Source organism: Anabas testudineus, chromosome 12 (genome assembly GCF_900324465.2).
Source record: "Anabas testudineus chromosome 12, fAnaTes1.2, whole genome shotgun sequence".
NCBI lineage: Eukaryota > Metazoa > Chordata > Actinopteri > Anabantiformes > Anabantidae > Anabas > Anabas testudineus.
Genome location: NC_046621.1, coordinates 10,104,168 through 10,122,314, shown reverse-complemented (window position 1 = coordinate 10,122,314; position 18,147 = coordinate 10,104,168). Strand labels below are relative to the sequence as shown.

Sequence of the window (18,147 nt, the reverse complement as noted above, 5' to 3'; positions counted from 1 at the left end):
TGGGTTCTTTATTTTAATTTGCCAACTACCGGGCCACACAACATTTCTGTCAACCGCTGTGATATAACATACACATTTGAACTAGTAAAGATGTGTCAGTGTGTAGTATAGTTACCTTGTTCTGTATTGTCAGTGTTATTGACAAAGCTGGCATCAATTTAAGAATCTGTCTATGGAGATTTGAATGGAGACAGCGCCATGTGGGGTCCAAGCCACCAGAGGGCGCTGGTCGCGTTTGTCGATTCTCTTCATGGTGATGAATGCAGCGGGGAGAGAGGTCAGAGTTGAATGTTTGACAGAAAGCTGAATATGGATTCCATATTTCATGAGAAAGTAAGTTAAAACGTTTAACTTAAAACATTTATCCACCAGCTGATTGTCGTGTTTAATCAGAAAGCCTTTCACCTTATGGCGGCGATGTCTTCACCGTTGTTGTCTGGTCGGTGTTAGGAGATTTGTGATGGTGTTTGTCAGTATTGTTGTCCAACAGCTAAAATGCTAATTGCACCTGCTAGTCAGAGATTATGAGAAGTTTCTTTGCAGCTAAGAGTAACAACGAAGAAATCTCAATGCCAGCCATAAGCGTGATATTTTTGTTAAGTGAGTAAACGAAGTGGCTTTCCATAGCTATCCCGTCTTATAAAGAAGTAATAACACTTGGTTTGTCTGTTGTTTACGTAAGCTAGCTGTGTGTAGCTTTACGTATGACTCTTGTCGTGGGACATGTGAAAGACAAATGTTTTCATATTAGCTAAAGCCGTTATGTGTCTTATCGATAACTAATAACTGTGTTTGTAGCAAGAGGGCTCTCTATGCGCCCAGCACTGCCTCAACAACCTGCTTCAGGGTGAGTATTTTACTCCAGTGGATCTGTCCTCTATTGCACATCAGCTTGATGAAGAGGAGAGAATGAGAATGGCTGAGGGAGGAATGGCTAGTGAGGAGTACAGGACCTTCTTACAGGTGAGGTGACATAGAAGGTGAATCTTAGTGCAGCTATTTATATGCCATCAAGAGTTTCTAACTTTAGGTGCTGTAAATGTGTTTTTAGCAACCATCTGGGAACATGGATGACAGTGGGTTTTTTTCTATTCAAGTGAGTTTGTGAGAATCACTTCTTGGCGTTACTTAATAGCAGATCAAGAACTATTGTGAGTCAGTATTATTAATTCTCCTTTTTTTGTCACTGAATTGCTCTAGGTTATTAGCAATGCTCTGAGAGTGTGGGGCTTGGAGCTAATCCTCTTCAACAGCCGGGAGTACCAGAGCCTCATGATAAATCCAATGTAAAGTTTCTTCAAGACTTTATTGTGCGACCTCATTACCTCAATTCACTTGAATACTCTGCAGTTTAAGTTGAGGGTGATAGCAGTTCCTGTTTTTGTTTCAGAAATGAGAAAGCTTTCATTTGCAACTACAAGGAACACTGGTTTACTATACGCAAACTTGGTCAACAGGTATGAAATACTTGTCCTCGTAAGCAATTATAATACAGCTTTATTTTTACTAAAGTACTGTTTGTTTGCTTTTTTTCATTGAAGTGGTTTAACTTGAATTCACTGCTGACCGGCCCAGAGTTGATATCAGATACTTATCTGGCCCTTTTCCTTGCACAATTACAACAAGAAGGTATGCAAAAAGTGACTTAAATTGCATTTATTTACAGTATGTTCAGACAGAGCAATACAGAAAGATTATAAAAGTTGTATTTGTGCAGGTTATTCCATATTTGTGGTCCGAGGAAACCTCCCAGAGTGTGAAGCAGAGCAAATTCTTGGAATTATGAGAGTGCAGCAGCAGCATCGACCCAGGCTCATCGGAGAGGATGAGGCCCAGACAAGTGCAGGGTATGTTCTGCATTTGTAGACTGTACAATTTGGACAGCTACACAACGTACTTACAAGGGCGTGTCTCAATTTCATATTTTATAATATATTTTATACTTTTGTTTAAAATAAACTTTTGACTTACCTGTTGCAACTGAAGATTTGTGCTATGAGCAGTAGGTCAGCAGCTCTGAGCCAAACTGAGATGGGCTTTGGTGTGGAGGATGAGATTGTGGATGAAGATGAAGAGCTGAAGAGAGCCCTGGCACTCAGCAGACAGGACATAGATGTAGAAGATGAAGAAGCTGATCTTCGCAGGGCTATACAGCTCAGCATGCAAGGTAAGCGAGCAAAAGGTTTTCTTGATTGGTCAAACGGCTAGATAGTGTAGAGGTAACATTGCTGCCCTTGTACAGGGGTTGCCTTTGCCTTGTACCTTATAAGTGGCTTTGGATAAAAGCGTCTGCCTTAACTAAATGTAAATGTCAGTCAGTCAGTTATTCTTCTGCCTGGTTTTTACAAATCTTTATTCAAAATTCACAGTAATAGCATCTGTTTGATTTTTTTTTTAGGTGCAGTCATGAGTAACCAGTCTTCAGAGTATGAAGTAGGAGATGTGAAACCAGGAAGTCAAGCAGCAGGTAGTGCAGGAGGACAAAAAGAAGGCCAGAATGAGACACTCACTGCTGAGGAGCTCCGGAGGAGGAGACAAGCCTACTTTGATCGGTAGATTCAATTGCATGTCCGCTAACCTCCTGTAAATGGCTGGGCAATACTGTTAACACTTACTAGCAATCCAATTAAATAGTTCTGCAGCAAGCACTGCTTTGTGAAATTTATGATCAAATGTGTAAATGTGTGGTCATTAAAAATATTATAGAGACCATTAGCTGTGGTATTTTAAAGCAATAGTTTATGTTGCTGTATTTATATGAAAGCTGTTTGAATTATTTATGACATTTCATCTACCCCTGTTGAATTTGTGGAAAATGAATCCATTGATTTTTGGTGTTGGTCATTTAGGCAGCAGCAACAGGCTCAGCCGAACATTCCTCAACAACCAGACACAAAATTAACAGGTGGTTCGGGTGAGCACATTCAAATTGTAATATATAGTAAATGTAATGATCATTCAATTAATTTGATTATAAATTTGTTTCCAAAAATAGAAAAGGTTCTGATTTCTGCTCCCTTGTCTGTTCTAGGATCAGTAAACACTGGCTCTGACGAGGACCAACAACAGAAGCCAAGCCAGTGAGGTTGTGAAAGCTTTACCTGTATTGTTTACCAGCTGCCTGGATTTGCAGCCCCATACAGGGGTAGCTTTGCTCCTTCCTCTAACCTTTTGCACATGCGAACATAAGGACAGTCAGAAGGCTGACATGTTTCCCCTGGTTAGTTCGCTGACAAGCTATAGAGAAGAGAACAATGACAAAAGAAAAGGCAGCAGTTAGTCTCATCTAACTCGGCGAGGCACTGAGGCTGGAAAAGGGTGACCACAGAACTCATGATGCAGTTTATTCAAGTTTGCAATTGCCTTTGTACCATGGCGCCTTCTATTTCTATTGTATACAGTTTTTATTCCTGTTTTTTCTCTGGAAGTGATGGAAAAGAATCTTGAGCTCACACAGGGTGTGTTTACTTGTCTGGGGGTAAAAACATACTGAGATCCATGACACTTATAGGAGACAAATGTTCAGACCACACATAAAAGCTTGATAGACAGATGTGACAGTGATATGACAGAACATTGTAACTTCGTATCAGACTTAGGTTTGTAAGACATATGTATGACAGATGTAATTCACACACCACAGAACACCCGTGTAATTTTGATATAATTTCTTGTTGCAATGTCCTGAAATGTCTTTTAGCCAGCAGCACCAACATGTGTGGGTCATTCTGACATTATCATTCATCTAACTTGTGAACGTCACAGGAGCGAACTCCCAAGGGTTTTAGACAACAACATATTTTCGATGTTGTGGCTTTGTTACCTTTAAGTGAATAAGTAGGTGTAACGAAATATAAGATTACACAGCTCACAGTCTCTTAATTTTATGGTGTTATGTCCATTTTGGGCAATTTTGACTGATGCATATTTTTCATATCTTGTCCACAAAAACTCAAACCTGTAATAGGGAACAAATAAGCAATCTGTAAACACAATGATACTACATCAAAATGTTTTTTTGTTAGTTTTTTTGTTTGTTTTTTGAGGTCATTTTAAACCAAAAATAGTCTGATATGTCCAACCAGCCCACCTTGTATATGACTTCATCTTCATTAGTATTTGTCATGAAAGGTGTAGGGTATTTATTATAAAGACTGTTAAAATTATAATTCTGCCTTTGATGCCCCTTTACAAACAGTTTTACACTCATATGTCACAGCCCCTGGAACTCTTAAGTTTTAATTGCACTGATTTGAGTTATGCTGTATTCCAATATTACTCAGAGAAATGTTGTACACATAAATTGTTCTTTTACACTGAGCAAATTGTAAAGGTATAGGAGCTAGTGGCTGATGGGTGACCTTCAGAAACAAGCATAAAACATTAAGAATGAAGGGTGACTGTTATTTAACCTCATAATTTGTATAGTAAAAAATCCAAAGAAAGAAACAAAACATACAATATGTGTCACCTTACATACATTTGAAGAGTTCACTGTATTTTTATTTCATCCAAATTTTGACCATGACTAATTTAAAGTCTATTCTTTTTAGTTTATTTTCAGTCCTGAAAACCAAAAGCTGGATCTCACACAACATTAATGAGCATTAAGACCATGTTACAGCATTAAAAACTGTGTTTACATTTATTACTTTTTTCATAACCGGTGACTGTTTAGCATGGATATATCTTAATTCCTCCACAAAGGTATTAGATGTCATGTAAAGTTTGACTTCTTGTGCTGGACAACTTTTAGGAAGATTCCATGATTTTATTATTGTTTTCTTTTTTTCTATTTAAATCACTTGTGTAAGAGTGGAAAGTGTTAGTAGTTTTTTTATCATTACATTGACTTCACTCACTGCATTCTTAACGTAACCACTAATTCATCATTTCTGTGATATTTCCTCTTGCCACAACACATCCTTTCATTTAATGTATTAGTTCATCTTCCAGGATTAAAGAGACATTCAGTCCTCCTAAGGTTTGTCGTGTCTCATTTATTTGTCGTAATGTTGTTAATGCGCAGTTATTGATGTTCTTGTGACATCATGCCTGGAAAAGAGGCAGTAAATGTACAAAAACAGCTCTGACACAACAAGGCAGTGTCTCCTGGTTAATATGTAACACTCAAAGCACACTTGCACTTTGTTTCCCCAAATAATAAATGGGTCTTTCAGACATAACGTTGCCTAAGCTGAAAGGTACGTATGACAGTTAACTGTGGGAGCATTTATTTCGTTCAGCTCTATTGCATTTTGATTTTTAATTTATTATAGTGGTGTTGATGGCAAAATATTAATTAATTTAAGATATGAAGTGTTTTTAAACTCTTTTGACAAACTCTGTTTGTCTGTGTGTTTCAGGTCGTACACCCGAACCTTCCCAAACATTTAATGATGCTACAGAAAATGAACAAGGTGTTTATTTTCACCCTAACGTCCTTGTGCATCTTCACTCCCATCCACCAAGCACAACTTCCAAGTGGCACCATCTCAGATCTTTCTTTCAAAAATATGGACTTTGCCATGAACCTTTACAGACAGATAGCCAGTTCCCATGACAAGAACATCTTTTTCTCACCTCTGACCATCTCGACCAGTTTTGCTGCACTTGTAATGGCTTCTGACGGTGACACGCGTGAGGAATTACTCATGGGACTGAACCTGAAGCAGCTGGACAGAGCTGACCAGCCAGAACTTATCCCAAAACTCTTTCAACTCCTTCACAATAACATCACACGGAATGGGTCACTGAAACTGGACCAAGGCATGGCTCTCTTTATGCACCAGCATTTTGTGGTAGAGAAGACATTTGAGGACCAAATCAAGAGGTTTTTTTATGCTGACATCAAAACTGTAGACTTTGCAGACACAAAAGCGAGTATCAAGTTCATTAATAAGTACATAAAGCACAAGACCAAGGACAAAGTGACTGAGATGATTTCCAGCCTGGATGCAATGACTGAGCTCATTTTAATGAACACAATATTCTTCCAGGGTAAGTTGAGTCTCTCTAGTAAGATTTAAAACTCTTGGGTCTCTCGTCATGGCACTGACTCCCACACATGTTTTAATGCGTTTATATAATTTAATATTGTTATATAATCCACAGGGGCCTGGCAGATGCCTTTCAACTCCAATTATACTCAAAGAGCATCTTTCTACATTGACAACTATAATATTGTCCAAGTACAGATGATGGTTCAAGAGGATAAGTTCTACATGATGGAAGATTCATCTCTTAGCGCAAATGTGCTGAAGCTACCATATCAGGAAGGTGTCGCCATGCTCATCCTGCTGCCCACCAAAGGCACGGACTACACTGCAATTGATGAGGAGATCACTGCTCAGAGCTTCCTCAGATGGGTCAGACAGTTGCACAAAAGGTAAGTGTGAAGCACTTCTCTAGAAAGGTGCTGTGAGGACCATCCAGCAATAAAAAATGTGAATCTTCAAAAGTCATACATTATGTTAAATATAACACAACAAGTGAGCCTATAATGTCTTTGTTCGTAGCAAAGTGGAAGTCAGCATGCCCAAATTCAAGATGGAGCAGTCGTATTCCCTGCACAACCTTTTGCCAGACATGGGCATGGCCGGTATCTTCAGTAATTCAGCAAATTTGACAAGGCTGAGTAAGGGCAAAGGCATCAAAGTGTCAGAGGTTAGTTTTCAATGACACCATGCTGTACCAACATAATTGCAATTTCCAAACGATTAACTTTATGTAAATTGTAAAATCACAGGTGCTGCACAAGGCTGTGATTGAAGTGGATGAGACAGGAACCACTGCAGCAGCTGCCACAACAACTGGAATTACTCCATATTCCTTACCTAGGACCTTCATGGTCAACAGACCATTTTTCTTCTTCATATACCATGAAGAAACCAACTGTCTGCTGTTCATGGGCCGAGTGATTGACCCCACCATTGATTAAAAGCACTAATATAATTGTATGTGACACAGAGCTTGTTCCAGACAATAGAAAAAAAATGTTTTAATGTCTGATTCTATGTTCTATATTAATTAAGGCTTTACATTAATGGACGTTTCCCTAGAATTGATTCAGTCTCACATTTTTCCCACTCTCTAATACTGATGTGTGTAAAAGAGATAATATTTGGTGCATAAATTAAACAGCAGTAATTGAATCTATAGGGGGCAGTGGCTCAAATTTCAAAAAGTGGCATCTATCAGTACAAAGCTAATTTTGGCTTTTTTAAATTTACAATTATTAATGATAATAATAACACATAGTATACCAATCATCTTTCTGGTAGATACTGTAAACACTTTCACCTATTGTGGATATTAGACCATCTAAACTTCTCGTATTTTATTTTTACCTTTCTAGAAATGATGACAACTAAAAGACAGTTTTGCTAAAAGCTTTGCTCAGCTTCTCAGCTGGGGCCTTGGCCTGTATATATAAAGACAGTAAATATTTACACATTTTTTGTTGGAACTGGATAAAATGTCGAAAAGTTCCAACATCTGTTTCACTTTTTCTTCTGGTTTATTTTTTAAAACTTTAAAAAATATCTGCAGAGAACATTTGAGATAGCTGTGGCATAAAAAGTGGGGAAAAGTGACCCACATAGGGTTATTTAATGTTGGGAGGGGCGCCTCTGATTAATCTGGGAAATGGGCACGGCCTTGCAATTCTTGTTTACACAAGTAGCACTGTCCGGTAAGGCCATTTTTCATTTACTGACCACTTACAGATCAGCCATGAATAGGAACACAAGGTTGCCCTTTTGGTTTATCATGTGGCTGCTTTACAAACATACAGACACACTTACCTTGGTGCACATCACCCTCTAGCATGAAACTGGATCACGTCACCTCAGAATTGCTGGAAAAATGATTTCATTTGTTTATTTACATGAACTGCTGCAGACTTTATGGATTACAGAAAAATATTTATTATTTACATTTTTTTTATTGCCCTTTATTAGTCAATTGCTATGTCTATTCTATTATTACAATCATGAATGTCTTAACACGACTTTATGGCTCATCATAAAGTCAGAAAGTAGTTTATTAATTATGAATAAACACTACAGGAAGTTCCTCAACCAATAGCAGCACAGCTGCTCTTAGTCGACAGGCAAATAAAGTTTTTTCAAACCACGTGATCGACACTGTCATGGCTGCGCCCTCGTGTGATGCGTGGTTGACATCAGTTGTAATAGTATTTTAAGATTTCAAGAAGGCATCGTAAGTCACGGTAGGACGCTTATTACTGTACAGTTTGCTAGAAAGTATTAAAGAAATTGATTTCTACGATTAACGTGTTATAGTTGGATCTGTCCGCACGCAGCTTTTAGTCAACTGTTCACTGTGAAGCACTTCGACACATTGGCGGATAGTTTATCAGTTAGTAGAAAAAGATGAAGACAAAGAAGATGAAGCCGAAAAACAAGCGTCAGTCGTCCAGGATGCAGAAATCAACCAAACGGGGCATCCACGTGAAAGGCTCATGGAAAGCTGTAGAGCTTGATCCCAGTCTCTTCTCCGAAGAGGGCATGGAGGGTCTGGTCTGTTTTGAGGAGCTGACAAATTACCGTCTGGTGGACTCTGAAAAGGCTGCAGCCAAAGCAGCAAAAGCCCTGAAAAGGGAAAAGAGAAAAGCGACGAAGAGAACAGCCAGCGAGAGAGAGGAAGGTGAGGTGAAGGGAGATGTGGACGGTCAAGATGGAGAGAAGACAGCTGAACCAGCCAAGAAAAAAGCCAAGAAGAAGAAGAAGAAGAAAAATAAGAAACAGTCCGCAGAGGAATCAACCCAACAAGACATCTCTACAGAAGTGACACAGAAGGATCTGGCTGCCAGGGAGGATGAAGAAGATCAAACAAGTAAGGAAGAGGCTTCAAAAGAAGCAGCTAATACCTCTAAAGAAGAGGTTCAGACGACAAGTGCAAAGAAAAGCAACAAAAAGAACAAGAAGAAACAAAAGCAGCAAATAGAAAATGATTCAGTCACAGAGAAACAACCAGACCCCAAACCTTCATCAGAACTTCAGGCTGTAGAAACAGAAAAAATACCTCAAGACAAAGCAACAAAACCCCAAAAAAAGCAGGTGAAGAATTGGACGAATAGAGCACTTTCTGGTTCAGATGACAAAAATACTGATGTGAGCGCATGGAAGAACCTGTTTGTTCCCTCACTGGTGTTAAAGGCACTGAGCAGCCTCGGATTCGGCTCACCCACGCCGATTCAAGCCCTGACATTGCCTCCAGCCATCAGAGATCGTATGGATATACTGGGGGCAGCTGAGACAGGTGAGTTAAACATTTCTGTTCTTGCAAGTGTTCAACAGTCTGTTTCTAAATTACTACAAGTGAAGCTAATGTGAGCACTGTCATTATAGGAAGTGGTAAGACATTGGCCTTTGGTATTCCGATGATCCACACCATCCTCGAGTGGAAAAATGGCTCAGAAAAGCCTGCTGATGGCACTGAACCAACTGTGAAGGTGGAGAGTTTGTATTTACCAGCTGAGGATAAGCCCACAATGTCAGTTGAAACCGCAACAGAAGACGACCAAGAGGACAACATGGAGGCAGAGGAAGAAGAGGATGAAGGTAGAGATCAGGATCATTGTGACTCAGATGAAAGTGCCAGTCAAGGTGATGAGTGTGATGCTGAAGAGATCAATAAAGGTGATGGTCTTGGATGTGTTCAAGTAATTGAAAATGCAGAGTTTGACTTCGACCCTGCAGCTGAAGCAGAAGAAAAACACATTGGTGGGCAGAGACAGCCTTTGCTTGGACTAGTTCTCACTCCCACCAGAGAGCTGGCTGTTCAGGTCAAACACCATATTGATGCTGTGGCAAAATTCACAGGTAAATCCTTATTAGTCATATAGCATATGACATACATCCCCAAATGTTATACTTGTCAACTTACTGAATATGTTACTGTTACTTACACAGATATCAAAACAGCTATTGTGGTGGGTGGAATGGCACAACAGAAACAAAGAAGGATGCTAAAGCGCAGGCCAGAAATCATTATTGCTACTCCAGGACGTCTGTGGGACTTGATAAAGGAGAAGCATCCACATCTGCTTAATCTCAGACAGCTCCGGTAAGTTACAGTGACACCTACTTTTTACAGTGACTATATGGTTAATTTCTAGTATTAGACAGGTAACTATCATCAAATCAAAGTAGCTTTTTGCTGGATGCCCATGTATACTGCATCTATTGGTGATGTGTGACTGTGCTTAGCTGTACAGTCTCTTCAAATAAACAAATAGTATGAATGTAAATTATCATTAATGTGGAAAACATCACCACACCTGTAGAACACAAATTGCTGTAACTGAGAGAATTAGTTTGTGATGTGTTTGTGAGCTGGGACAACAGAATTTTGTAAAACACAAATGTTTTGTCATCTTTAATGCCACCAGAAGTCATAAAGCAGTAGGATGTGTGCCAGGTTGAATCTGGGCACGAACCAGGGAACAAACTATTTTAGTATAAAGACCAGAGGAGCTGTTGCATAGACATAACATGTGTTTGCACTTTTTTTTTAATATGACAATCATTTAACCTTGTATCTGTAAAACCCCAGAATTAAATATAAACTCTGAATTAAGCATACTGTGGCCACTTTAACAACTCGTCTGTTACTCTGCAGGTGTCTGGTCATTGATGAAGCTGATCGCATGGTAGAAAGAGGCCACTTTGCAGAGCTGGAGAATCTGCTGGAGATGCTGAACACCATACATTTCAATCCCATGAGGCAAACCTTTGTCTTCTCTGCCACACTGACCATGGTTCACAGCCTGCCTACACGCCTCCTACAGAAGAAGAAGAAGAATGTGGACCAGAGAAATAAGCTGGAAATTCTCATGGAGAAAGTGGGGATTAAATCCAAACCTAAAATTATTGACCTTACTAGGAAGGAGGCAACAGTGGAGACCCTGACTGAGACACAGATCCACTGTCAGAAAGAAGAGAAAGACTTCTACCTTTATTACTTCTTGATGCAGTATCCTGGGCGAACCATGGTGTTTGCCAACAGCATAGATTGTATCAAGAGACTGAACTCCCTGCTTGTTATACTGGACTGTGCACCATTGCCTCTACATGCCAACATGCACCAGAAACAACGCCTCAAAAACCTGGAAAGGTTTGCTGAGAGGGAGAGGTGAGTCTTGCACACACTTGGAGTAGCAGTCTTGAGGTGTTTGCTCTAAGTTGATATTGATCCAATAGAAGACTTAGGAGTTTTGCTTGATGTGCACAGAATGTTTGGATATGTTTTCTATACAAGTTTCATCCTTTGGAACATATTTAATGCATATTTACAGAATATGTAATTATGCAATACACTTTTAAACGTGAGTGACAGTGCACTCAGTTTTCAATCATGTTGTGGCATGTGTGTTCTTGGCCAACAAGGCCTGGTTTATTAAAAGTTTTGAAAACAGTTATTGTAATAACTAACACCTCAGTGAGTAATTTCACAATCTTACTCTTTAGTAGTGATTAGTCAAAAAAATCTTATAGTTTGGCAATTTTTAAGATGGCTTGACTGCAAAATTGTTAGTTTTTGAGCATTTCCTCAAATGTTGTGCTCCAACATGAACTCTCTGCTTGACACTTGAATTTTTAAATTATATTCACAGCTGTGTTCTGTTGACTACCGACGTGGCAGCCAGAGGTCTGGATATCCCCAATGTTCAGCATGTTATTCACTATCAGGTATGCTTTTGGATGCTCTCTTTAAGTTCAGCACATTGACTTAACTGTATGTAATGCACATGGAAATTACCTAGGAGCTACATTCTGTACAATACAGAAGAGAGAGGTGTGTTTTAATGAGCTTGTACTGTGGATGGTACATTAATTTTTTATTTGTCTAAAAAAAAAAACATCACTGTACACTTTTCCTTTTGTTCAAAAAATAATTAGTCTGTTGATTACAGTAGTGTAATAGAAGCTGTCCTCGTGTCTGATGTGATTATATTTAATGTGCTCTTGTGAACATCAGGTTCCTAGGACATCTGAGACTTATGTTCATCGGAGTGGCAGAACAGCAAGAGCCACAAAAGAGGGTCTCAGTTTGCTGCTAATTGGCCCAGATGACATGATGAACTTCAGAAAGATTTACAAGACTCTGGGAAAGGATGAGGAGATTCCCATGTTCCCCATAGAGACCAAATGCATGGAAGCAATCAAGGTAAGATCTACTGGCAATGGGTCCTGCATCCAGGTGAAGTTTAAGAGATTATATTTGATTGTTTATAGTTGAGTGTGTCCCTACACAGGAGCGGGTAAACTTGGCCAGGAACATAGAAAAGATCGAGTTCCATAACAGCAGAGAGAAGCAGCACAACTCCTGGTTCAGACAAGCAGCAGAGGCCCTGGAGGTTGACCTGGATGACGATCTTTTACTTGGTAGGACCAACATAACCACTCATTACAAGTTTATTTTGTTTAAAGGTTTTCAGCAACGGACAACTGATTATGCCTTGTTATGTCCACAGGCAGAGCAAGGGATGAGGAAGGTGACAGAGAGCAGCAGAAGATGGTTAAGGGAATGAAAAAGCATTTGAAGCATTTGATCTCCAGGCCTGTGTTCAAGAATGTGATAAAGACAAAGTACCCCACTCAAATGGGAAAGCTCTCTCTGCCACACTTGCCTCGTGCAGGGATGGAAAGTGCCTTAACCAGTATTACAAAACTGAAGAAGGTGCAGAAGTCAAACAAAAGTGTTCCACCACAGGGGAAGAAACTGAAGCAAAAGAAAGGGAAGCAGTAGCTGCAGCGACACGTTCATGGAAATGTGTATTTAAAAAGGCCATTGATGATAGAATTTATGTAATGTTTGGTTACATGAATATAATTTTTACATGTTAATTACAGTTAAATACTTATTGCACAATGTGTAATAAATGTTTTCTGGAATGTTGTTCTGTCACTGTAAACAGCAAGACTTTATAAAAATCTGGTTTCATTAGTGTCTCAAGGCCCAGTTGGCATTTCATTCAACCAGAGTCAGTATTTCTGAGATGAGCCGAGTCCTGGTGGACCACTGGTCACTGTTGAGGTCGTGGGTAGAGAATGTTATAATGTGACGTTTGGTAGAGTAGGTGCAGCGAGGGTTCATCACCCTCTGGAATGATGTGGTGAGTCAACTGCTGTTCATCTCCCTCCATAGAAACTACGTGGATGCAAATGTCCAGAGCCTGTGATAGAGCCAGGATGTCCACATGATCGCACTCCATCGCCATGGTTTCCACTTCCTAAATTAAGAGAATGTAGACATTATTTAACCTCATAGTTTTGTTTTGATAAAGACAGAAAACCTCGCATCCATGGTGAAACCCCATAGTGTCTTATAAATACGTGCATGGTACCCTGTTGTACCAATGATCAATAGCCTGGGTATTAATATATGATTACCTTTTCTCACTAGATGACAGCAGCACATTCTTACTAACCTGCTGACAGTACATTTGCAGATTGGGTGCCTCCACAAAGTTGCAGAAGAAGTCTGCATGGTTTTGCAGGTGTGCAGACGTGAGCAGCCTGAGATACTGCACCACGCTGTCAGAGGTCATCTGTTCATTGAAGAGCCTGAGTAGAGTGTCTTCCTGCTCCTCCGCCTGACTCTGCTCCACAACATCTACAACCTTTAAGAGCTAAACAACACATTCACATACTGCTGAAGTACTTTTGTTCCCTTGTTCTTGTAAAGATGAAACTTCTCAATACAATGTGTGGTTCAGTAACTTAGTTGTCACATACAGTCATGGTGAGTGTGGAAGGAAGTGCATTATTTACTGTGTTGAGATGATGCTTGAAGGAACTCTCATCAAATCCCGCTGACGATAAAACCTTGCTGCTTTGAATTATTTTGTCTTTCAATCTGAAACTGAAAGCAATGAAACAACATCTACTTAATCTGCTTTATAATCTAATTAATTATAATCATCAACACTGTTGCACTGTTTTTGTTTGTTTTGGGGACTTAATTTGGGGGTCGTATGGGGAAATGGCAGTAATGATAACACTGACCTCTGCAAAGCTCTAGCATTGTGCAGGACTGACTCCAAGTGTGCGAAGCACAGTGCTCTGTAGAAACAGTTCCCGTCTCCGAGCACTTTTCTCACGGAGGAGAACTGGCTGCTTAAATCCTAACAAATGACAACAGGTCCCGTTATTAATGTGGCAGCCCCGTTCGGATAAGAGGCAGGAGCTAAACACCTACTTTATGTTTGGCATCAGATGTTTGTTCGGGGAACAGCGATGAAATGTCCTCTTTGCATGAAACAATACAATCAGCCATCTGTCCGGAGGGGAAAAAAGCGGTTTCACTGTCTGCGAAACTTAACAGCAGCTTAAAACGCGAACATACCGCATGACATAGCTTTGTATTTCGACAACCTGGAAACACTGTAGTTAAAAAAAAAAAAAAAAAACAGAACTACAGTTTAGCAAAGCTCCGTGCGTCAAGTCGTGCTGCAATTGTTGCAGTTAGTTTCTGTAAAACCGGATGTTTGCAGGTACCACGTGTTTTAGTTAAAGGGACAGTACAGGGTTGGTTTAGTGCAGCCATGGCCCTAGAAAACCTTTAATTCATCTAAACATTATCTAAACAGAAACCTGTAAAACCATGACTAATGCATAGCTGTATTTAAAATCTCTAATTCCTAAAGAAACAAGCAGCCTATCTACAGTTCATATTTTCCTCTCAAATGCAGAAAATCACCTCTTATCAGTCCTTAAAACACAGTGAAGCTCAGGCTTTGTTAATTAAAGTTCAGTGTAACATAATGGACTGCTCTTGTTCATCAATGATGACTTCTAAATTGCAAATCAATTATTATTGCTGCTATTTTTAAACTCAGTATATATTTCATTGTGAGCCTTTATTTAAATTGCAAGAAAGATTACGTTACAGAGATACATATTTTGAAAGGTCGGGTAAAAATACCACTGTTAACTTCAATTTTGCAATCTATAAAAAAAGTGCAAATTTTAGTGCATAGCATTAAAAGTGTTTAACACTGAAACTGTCACACAAAATCAAAACTGTAAGAGTCCAACCACATTTAAATGTTGGCATAAGGCGTCAACACAAGGGTTGTTCACAAGCTTGTTTCTCATCTCATAGTCTTCATCATCAGCTGTTGTTTTCTCAGCTGTTAAACAAAAAGTAACTTCCAGGAAGTCCCTGACAGCCAGATGGCTATAATGATCACGTAACCACAGTGTCCCAAGTTTGAGAATCTCTCACGCAAAGATAAAAAAAATAATGAATGCCCAAAATAAATCAATTTGAAATAAAATTTCAACTCTCAACTCTGTCACTCTTTCTGCCGACTTTACTTTTCATTTGTGTTTTACTGTCAATGCTTTTCCTTGAACCCCTCCATCTTATGTCGGTTAAAGCTGTCCTGTTTGTCAGTGCAGACCCTGACTGCATCAGCCTCCTTGCTCTTCTCTCTGTGTCTGCCTTGTCCAGAATAGATTCCTGTAATCATACAAGTGGGTAAAGGAACATAAATGATATACTACACTAACCATACAGTAACCAATTATTTTGCAAATATGTTACCTTCACCATGTCCATCATTGTCAAGATATTCATGTTTTCTAGAGGTCCATATGCTGGCAGATAACACTGCTCTGCTAGGTTACTGATGGCCATAAGCAATCTTCCCACTTCTTCAACCTAAGCGATGAGGCAGAAATGATTTTGAATGGTTGAATTTCTTTCTAAAACTACGACTGTGCCTTTTCCATCTGATAATCTTGAAAGGTCACCTTCTCCCTGGATAGGCCTTGCTCCATCAGTAGGTTAACCTCTTCCTGTTTGTTTTTCTCCTTGAGGGTTTCTAACTCACTCTGAAGTTCAGATAAGTCTTTGTTGGCCATCTGCAAAAAATATTAGAAGACTAGTAAGTTTTTCATAGAAGCACTAATGAAGAAGAAATGCTGAGTAGCTGCAATGTAGGCTATATAGGCTATATCTGACCAGTTTTTTAATACTGTGCTCCTGTTTCATGCTCTGCAGTTGTTGTTGATCCTGCTCCACCTCCTCTTCCAGACGCCCCAAACGCTGCAGCAGCTCCTTGTTGGTGATGGAGAGGGTCTCATGGCGCCGAATGATCGGCAAAACCAACGATTCTGAGCCATTATCAAAGTAACCTAAAAACGATGTGTGCATTTTGGTCCATCTTGCATCTAGTGTGTAAATAACTCAGTAGTATAAAAAGATATGGATATTAAAAGTCAGTTTCGGACTTACTGCTGGGGAGATAGTTTAGTGTTTTCATCAAGTAGTCCTCATAGATTTTGTATTTAGCTATTCTGTGCTTTAAGGCTTGCTGTCTGTGAATTGAGATAAGGTAAAGATGAGATATAAAAAGTGATTTAATGAGTGATAGTCCAACGTCAAGGCTTTGGTTTACAGTTCTCACCTAGTTCGCAGTTGTTTTAGCTGTTCGGTCAGATCTTCTATCTCCCTCTGCTTCAAAATGTTCTGCTCCCGTGCGGCCTCATACTTCTTCAGCGCTCGCTGCCGCTTCATTTCATTTTCAGCCACAAACTTTTCAAATTTCGTTGCCCTCTCTTTAGTCTGGATCAAAATACAAACACCAAGGGCAACTTTGTTAAGACATATATCTAGTTACTCCATTGTTACTCTCATATTACGCTTATATTAAAGCAGATCTAGGAACACACTTCAAGGCGTCAATTCACCTGCTGGTGTTTTATTTCCAGTTCAGACCTTTTCTGAGTTAGAGCTTCCACGCAACTCTTGAACTCTTGCCGTTTGAGTGCGAGCTGTTTGTCCACCTCATCCACCTCAGCCTGTTTCTTTAGTACAAGGGTCTTTTGCAAAGTGTTCACTCCTGCCTCAAGGATCCTGCTAGAGGTCTGTCAATAAGTAACGAAAGCATTCAGGCGAATAAACACTAAAGCTATTCAACCATGCTGAAATAATCAAGCAGACATAACTTAAATTGAACTCAAAAGTTACGAGAAAGAGAAACCAAATGGGAAATGTTTATTTTTTAAGCTTAATAACTCAAGTCAATATTTACAAGCAGCAATATAGTGCACAGGTTCAAAAATAGTTGAATTATTATATATCACATGCTTACAGATTATTCAGTGTTAAGTTACCTCTGTTATAACGGGAATGTGATTGACATTTTGCTCCTCCTTGTGTCTAAGAAGAAATTTCAGACAGTATCAGTACCATTTAATCAAAACACTTCTGAGATGGTGTAGAGAGAGGGGAAGTTGACATGCTGCCTCGACCTACCTGGTGTGTTCCGACTGTGTTACAAAAATGTTTCTTATTCTGTTTTCCACCTTGAGTTTCAGAGAGTCGGTGTTCTCCAAGAAAGGAACAGAAGAAGTCATCTTTTTGTGAATATATTCGAGTCCTCTCTGCAGTTTTTCCACGATCGAGGGTCTTTTCCGGGTGTTTTCCTGGATTTGTGTAGCTGTTGCCTGGAAACCGACGGGAAGACAACGGAGAATGCGCAGTTATCGTTTCTGCCGTTGTCATGGCAACTGTCGGTAAAGCACTTCCGCAAGACATTAGATCGTTAGAAGTCCGAGAGAGAGCACCCACTCAGACCAAAATCCTGGGAACCGTGGTCCAAGTTGAACGGAGCACGGAAGGAGGATTATTTTGTTTCCCGTTGACACTTTTATTAATGTTCAATTAAATATTTCTCGTAGACCTAGATGTGTTTAAATCACAAATGATGTTGGTACACGATTGGTGATCTTTCTCACCATAGGCTTGCAAATTGTATCCTAAGCTTAAAGTATCTTTATGTGTATATGCGATTTAAAGCAAGTTGAGTTTTATTATTCAAATAACATTCCCATTTTAATGTCACATTGGTCATTTTATAGACCCAATCCTTTAGTTGAGTTAGGCTTTTGTCTTTTTGCTGACATCATCTGGATTGTTTTTGTTGTTGTTTGTTTGTTTGTTTATTTGTTTTTGTTATTTTGTTTAAGATGTGAATGTATGATAGTATTAAATGGCAATGATAACTTTTGATGATAATATTTTTATAATTTAAGGAGTGGGTCACTTTTGCCAACCCTAAAATGTTCCACCTAATTCTCAGTAAGTCTGGCCTTTTGCAGCTTTGGG

The 18,147-nt window shown here is 39.4% G+C and overlaps 5 protein-coding genes across 6 annotated transcripts; 3 read left to right on the top strand and 2 right to left on the bottom strand.

Moving 5' to 3' along the window:
* The first annotated feature begins 269 nt into the window (after positions 1 to 269).
* Positions 270 to 3,869, top strand: atxn3 (ataxin 3). Its single transcript, XM_026354398.1, has 11 exons — positions 270 to 333; positions 799 to 963; positions 1,052 to 1,096; positions 1,201 to 1,286; positions 1,391 to 1,457; positions 1,542 to 1,629; positions 1,718 to 1,847; positions 2,004 to 2,167; positions 2,399 to 2,552; positions 2,850 to 2,914; positions 3,032 to 3,869. The coding sequence occupies exons 1-11, from the start codon at positions 289 to 291 to the stop codon at positions 3,082 to 3,084; spliced, it is 1,062 nt and encodes a 353-aa protein (XP_026210183.1). The 5' UTR covers positions 270 to 288; the 3' UTR covers positions 3,085 to 3,869.
* A 1,288-nt stretch (positions 3,870 to 5,157) lies between these two features.
* Positions 5,158 to 7,171, top strand: si:ch1073-416d2.3 (protein Z-dependent protease inhibitor). Its single transcript, XM_026354397.1, has 5 exons — positions 5,158 to 5,204; positions 5,367 to 6,000; positions 6,115 to 6,388; positions 6,519 to 6,666; positions 6,749 to 7,171. The coding sequence occupies exons 2-5, from the start codon at positions 5,397 to 5,399 to the stop codon at positions 6,938 to 6,940; spliced, it is 1,218 nt and encodes a 405-aa protein (XP_026210182.1). The 5' UTR covers positions 5,158 to 5,204; positions 5,367 to 5,396; the 3' UTR covers positions 6,941 to 7,171.
* A 969-nt stretch (positions 7,172 to 8,140) lies between these two features.
* Positions 8,141 to 12,798, top strand: ddx24 (DEAD (Asp-Glu-Ala-Asp) box helicase 24). 2 transcript variants are annotated; one of them, XM_026354394.1, is made up of 9 exons: positions 8,141 to 8,233; positions 8,307 to 9,285; positions 9,375 to 9,848; positions 9,939 to 10,092; positions 10,648 to 11,160; positions 11,642 to 11,717; positions 12,007 to 12,195; positions 12,284 to 12,413; positions 12,503 to 12,798. In XM_026354394.1, the coding sequence occupies exons 2-9, from the start codon at positions 8,397 to 8,399 to the stop codon at positions 12,775 to 12,777; spliced, it is 2,700 nt and encodes an 899-aa protein (XP_026210179.1). In that variant the 5' UTR covers positions 8,141 to 8,233; positions 8,307 to 8,396; the 3' UTR covers positions 12,778 to 12,798. The 2 variants fall into 2 exon arrangements, with proteins under 2 accessions (XP_026210179.1, XP_026210181.1); XM_026354396.1 differs by having other exon boundaries at positions 8,153 to 8,233; positions 8,327 to 9,285.
* A 227-nt stretch (positions 12,799 to 13,025) lies between these two features.
* Positions 13,026 to 14,499, bottom strand: LOC113158476 (ubiquitin thioesterase OTUB2). The gene is made up of 5 exons (XM_026354399.1): positions 14,230 to 14,499; positions 14,037 to 14,155; positions 13,803 to 13,893; positions 13,460 to 13,660; positions 13,026 to 13,261 (listed from the first exon to the last, which is right to left on the bottom strand). The coding sequence occupies exons 1-5, from the start codon at positions 14,305 to 14,307 to the stop codon at positions 13,055 to 13,057; spliced, it is 696 nt and encodes a 231-aa protein (XP_026210184.1). The 5' UTR covers positions 14,308 to 14,499; the 3' UTR covers positions 13,026 to 13,054.
* A 389-nt stretch (positions 14,500 to 14,888) lies between these two features.
* Positions 14,889 to 17,483, bottom strand: si:ch1073-416d2.4 (coiled-coil domain-containing protein 42 homolog). The gene is made up of 9 exons (XM_026355792.1): positions 17,296 to 17,483; positions 17,154 to 17,199; positions 16,728 to 16,904; positions 16,445 to 16,602; positions 16,273 to 16,355; positions 16,000 to 16,172; positions 15,789 to 15,899; positions 15,580 to 15,696; positions 14,889 to 15,495 (listed from the first exon to the last, which is right to left on the bottom strand). The coding sequence occupies exons 1-9, from the start codon at positions 17,394 to 17,396 to the stop codon at positions 15,313 to 15,315; spliced, it is 1,149 nt and encodes a 382-aa protein (XP_026211577.1). The 5' UTR covers positions 17,397 to 17,483; the 3' UTR covers positions 14,889 to 15,312.
* Between the last annotated feature and the right edge of the window lie 664 nt (positions 17,484 to 18,147).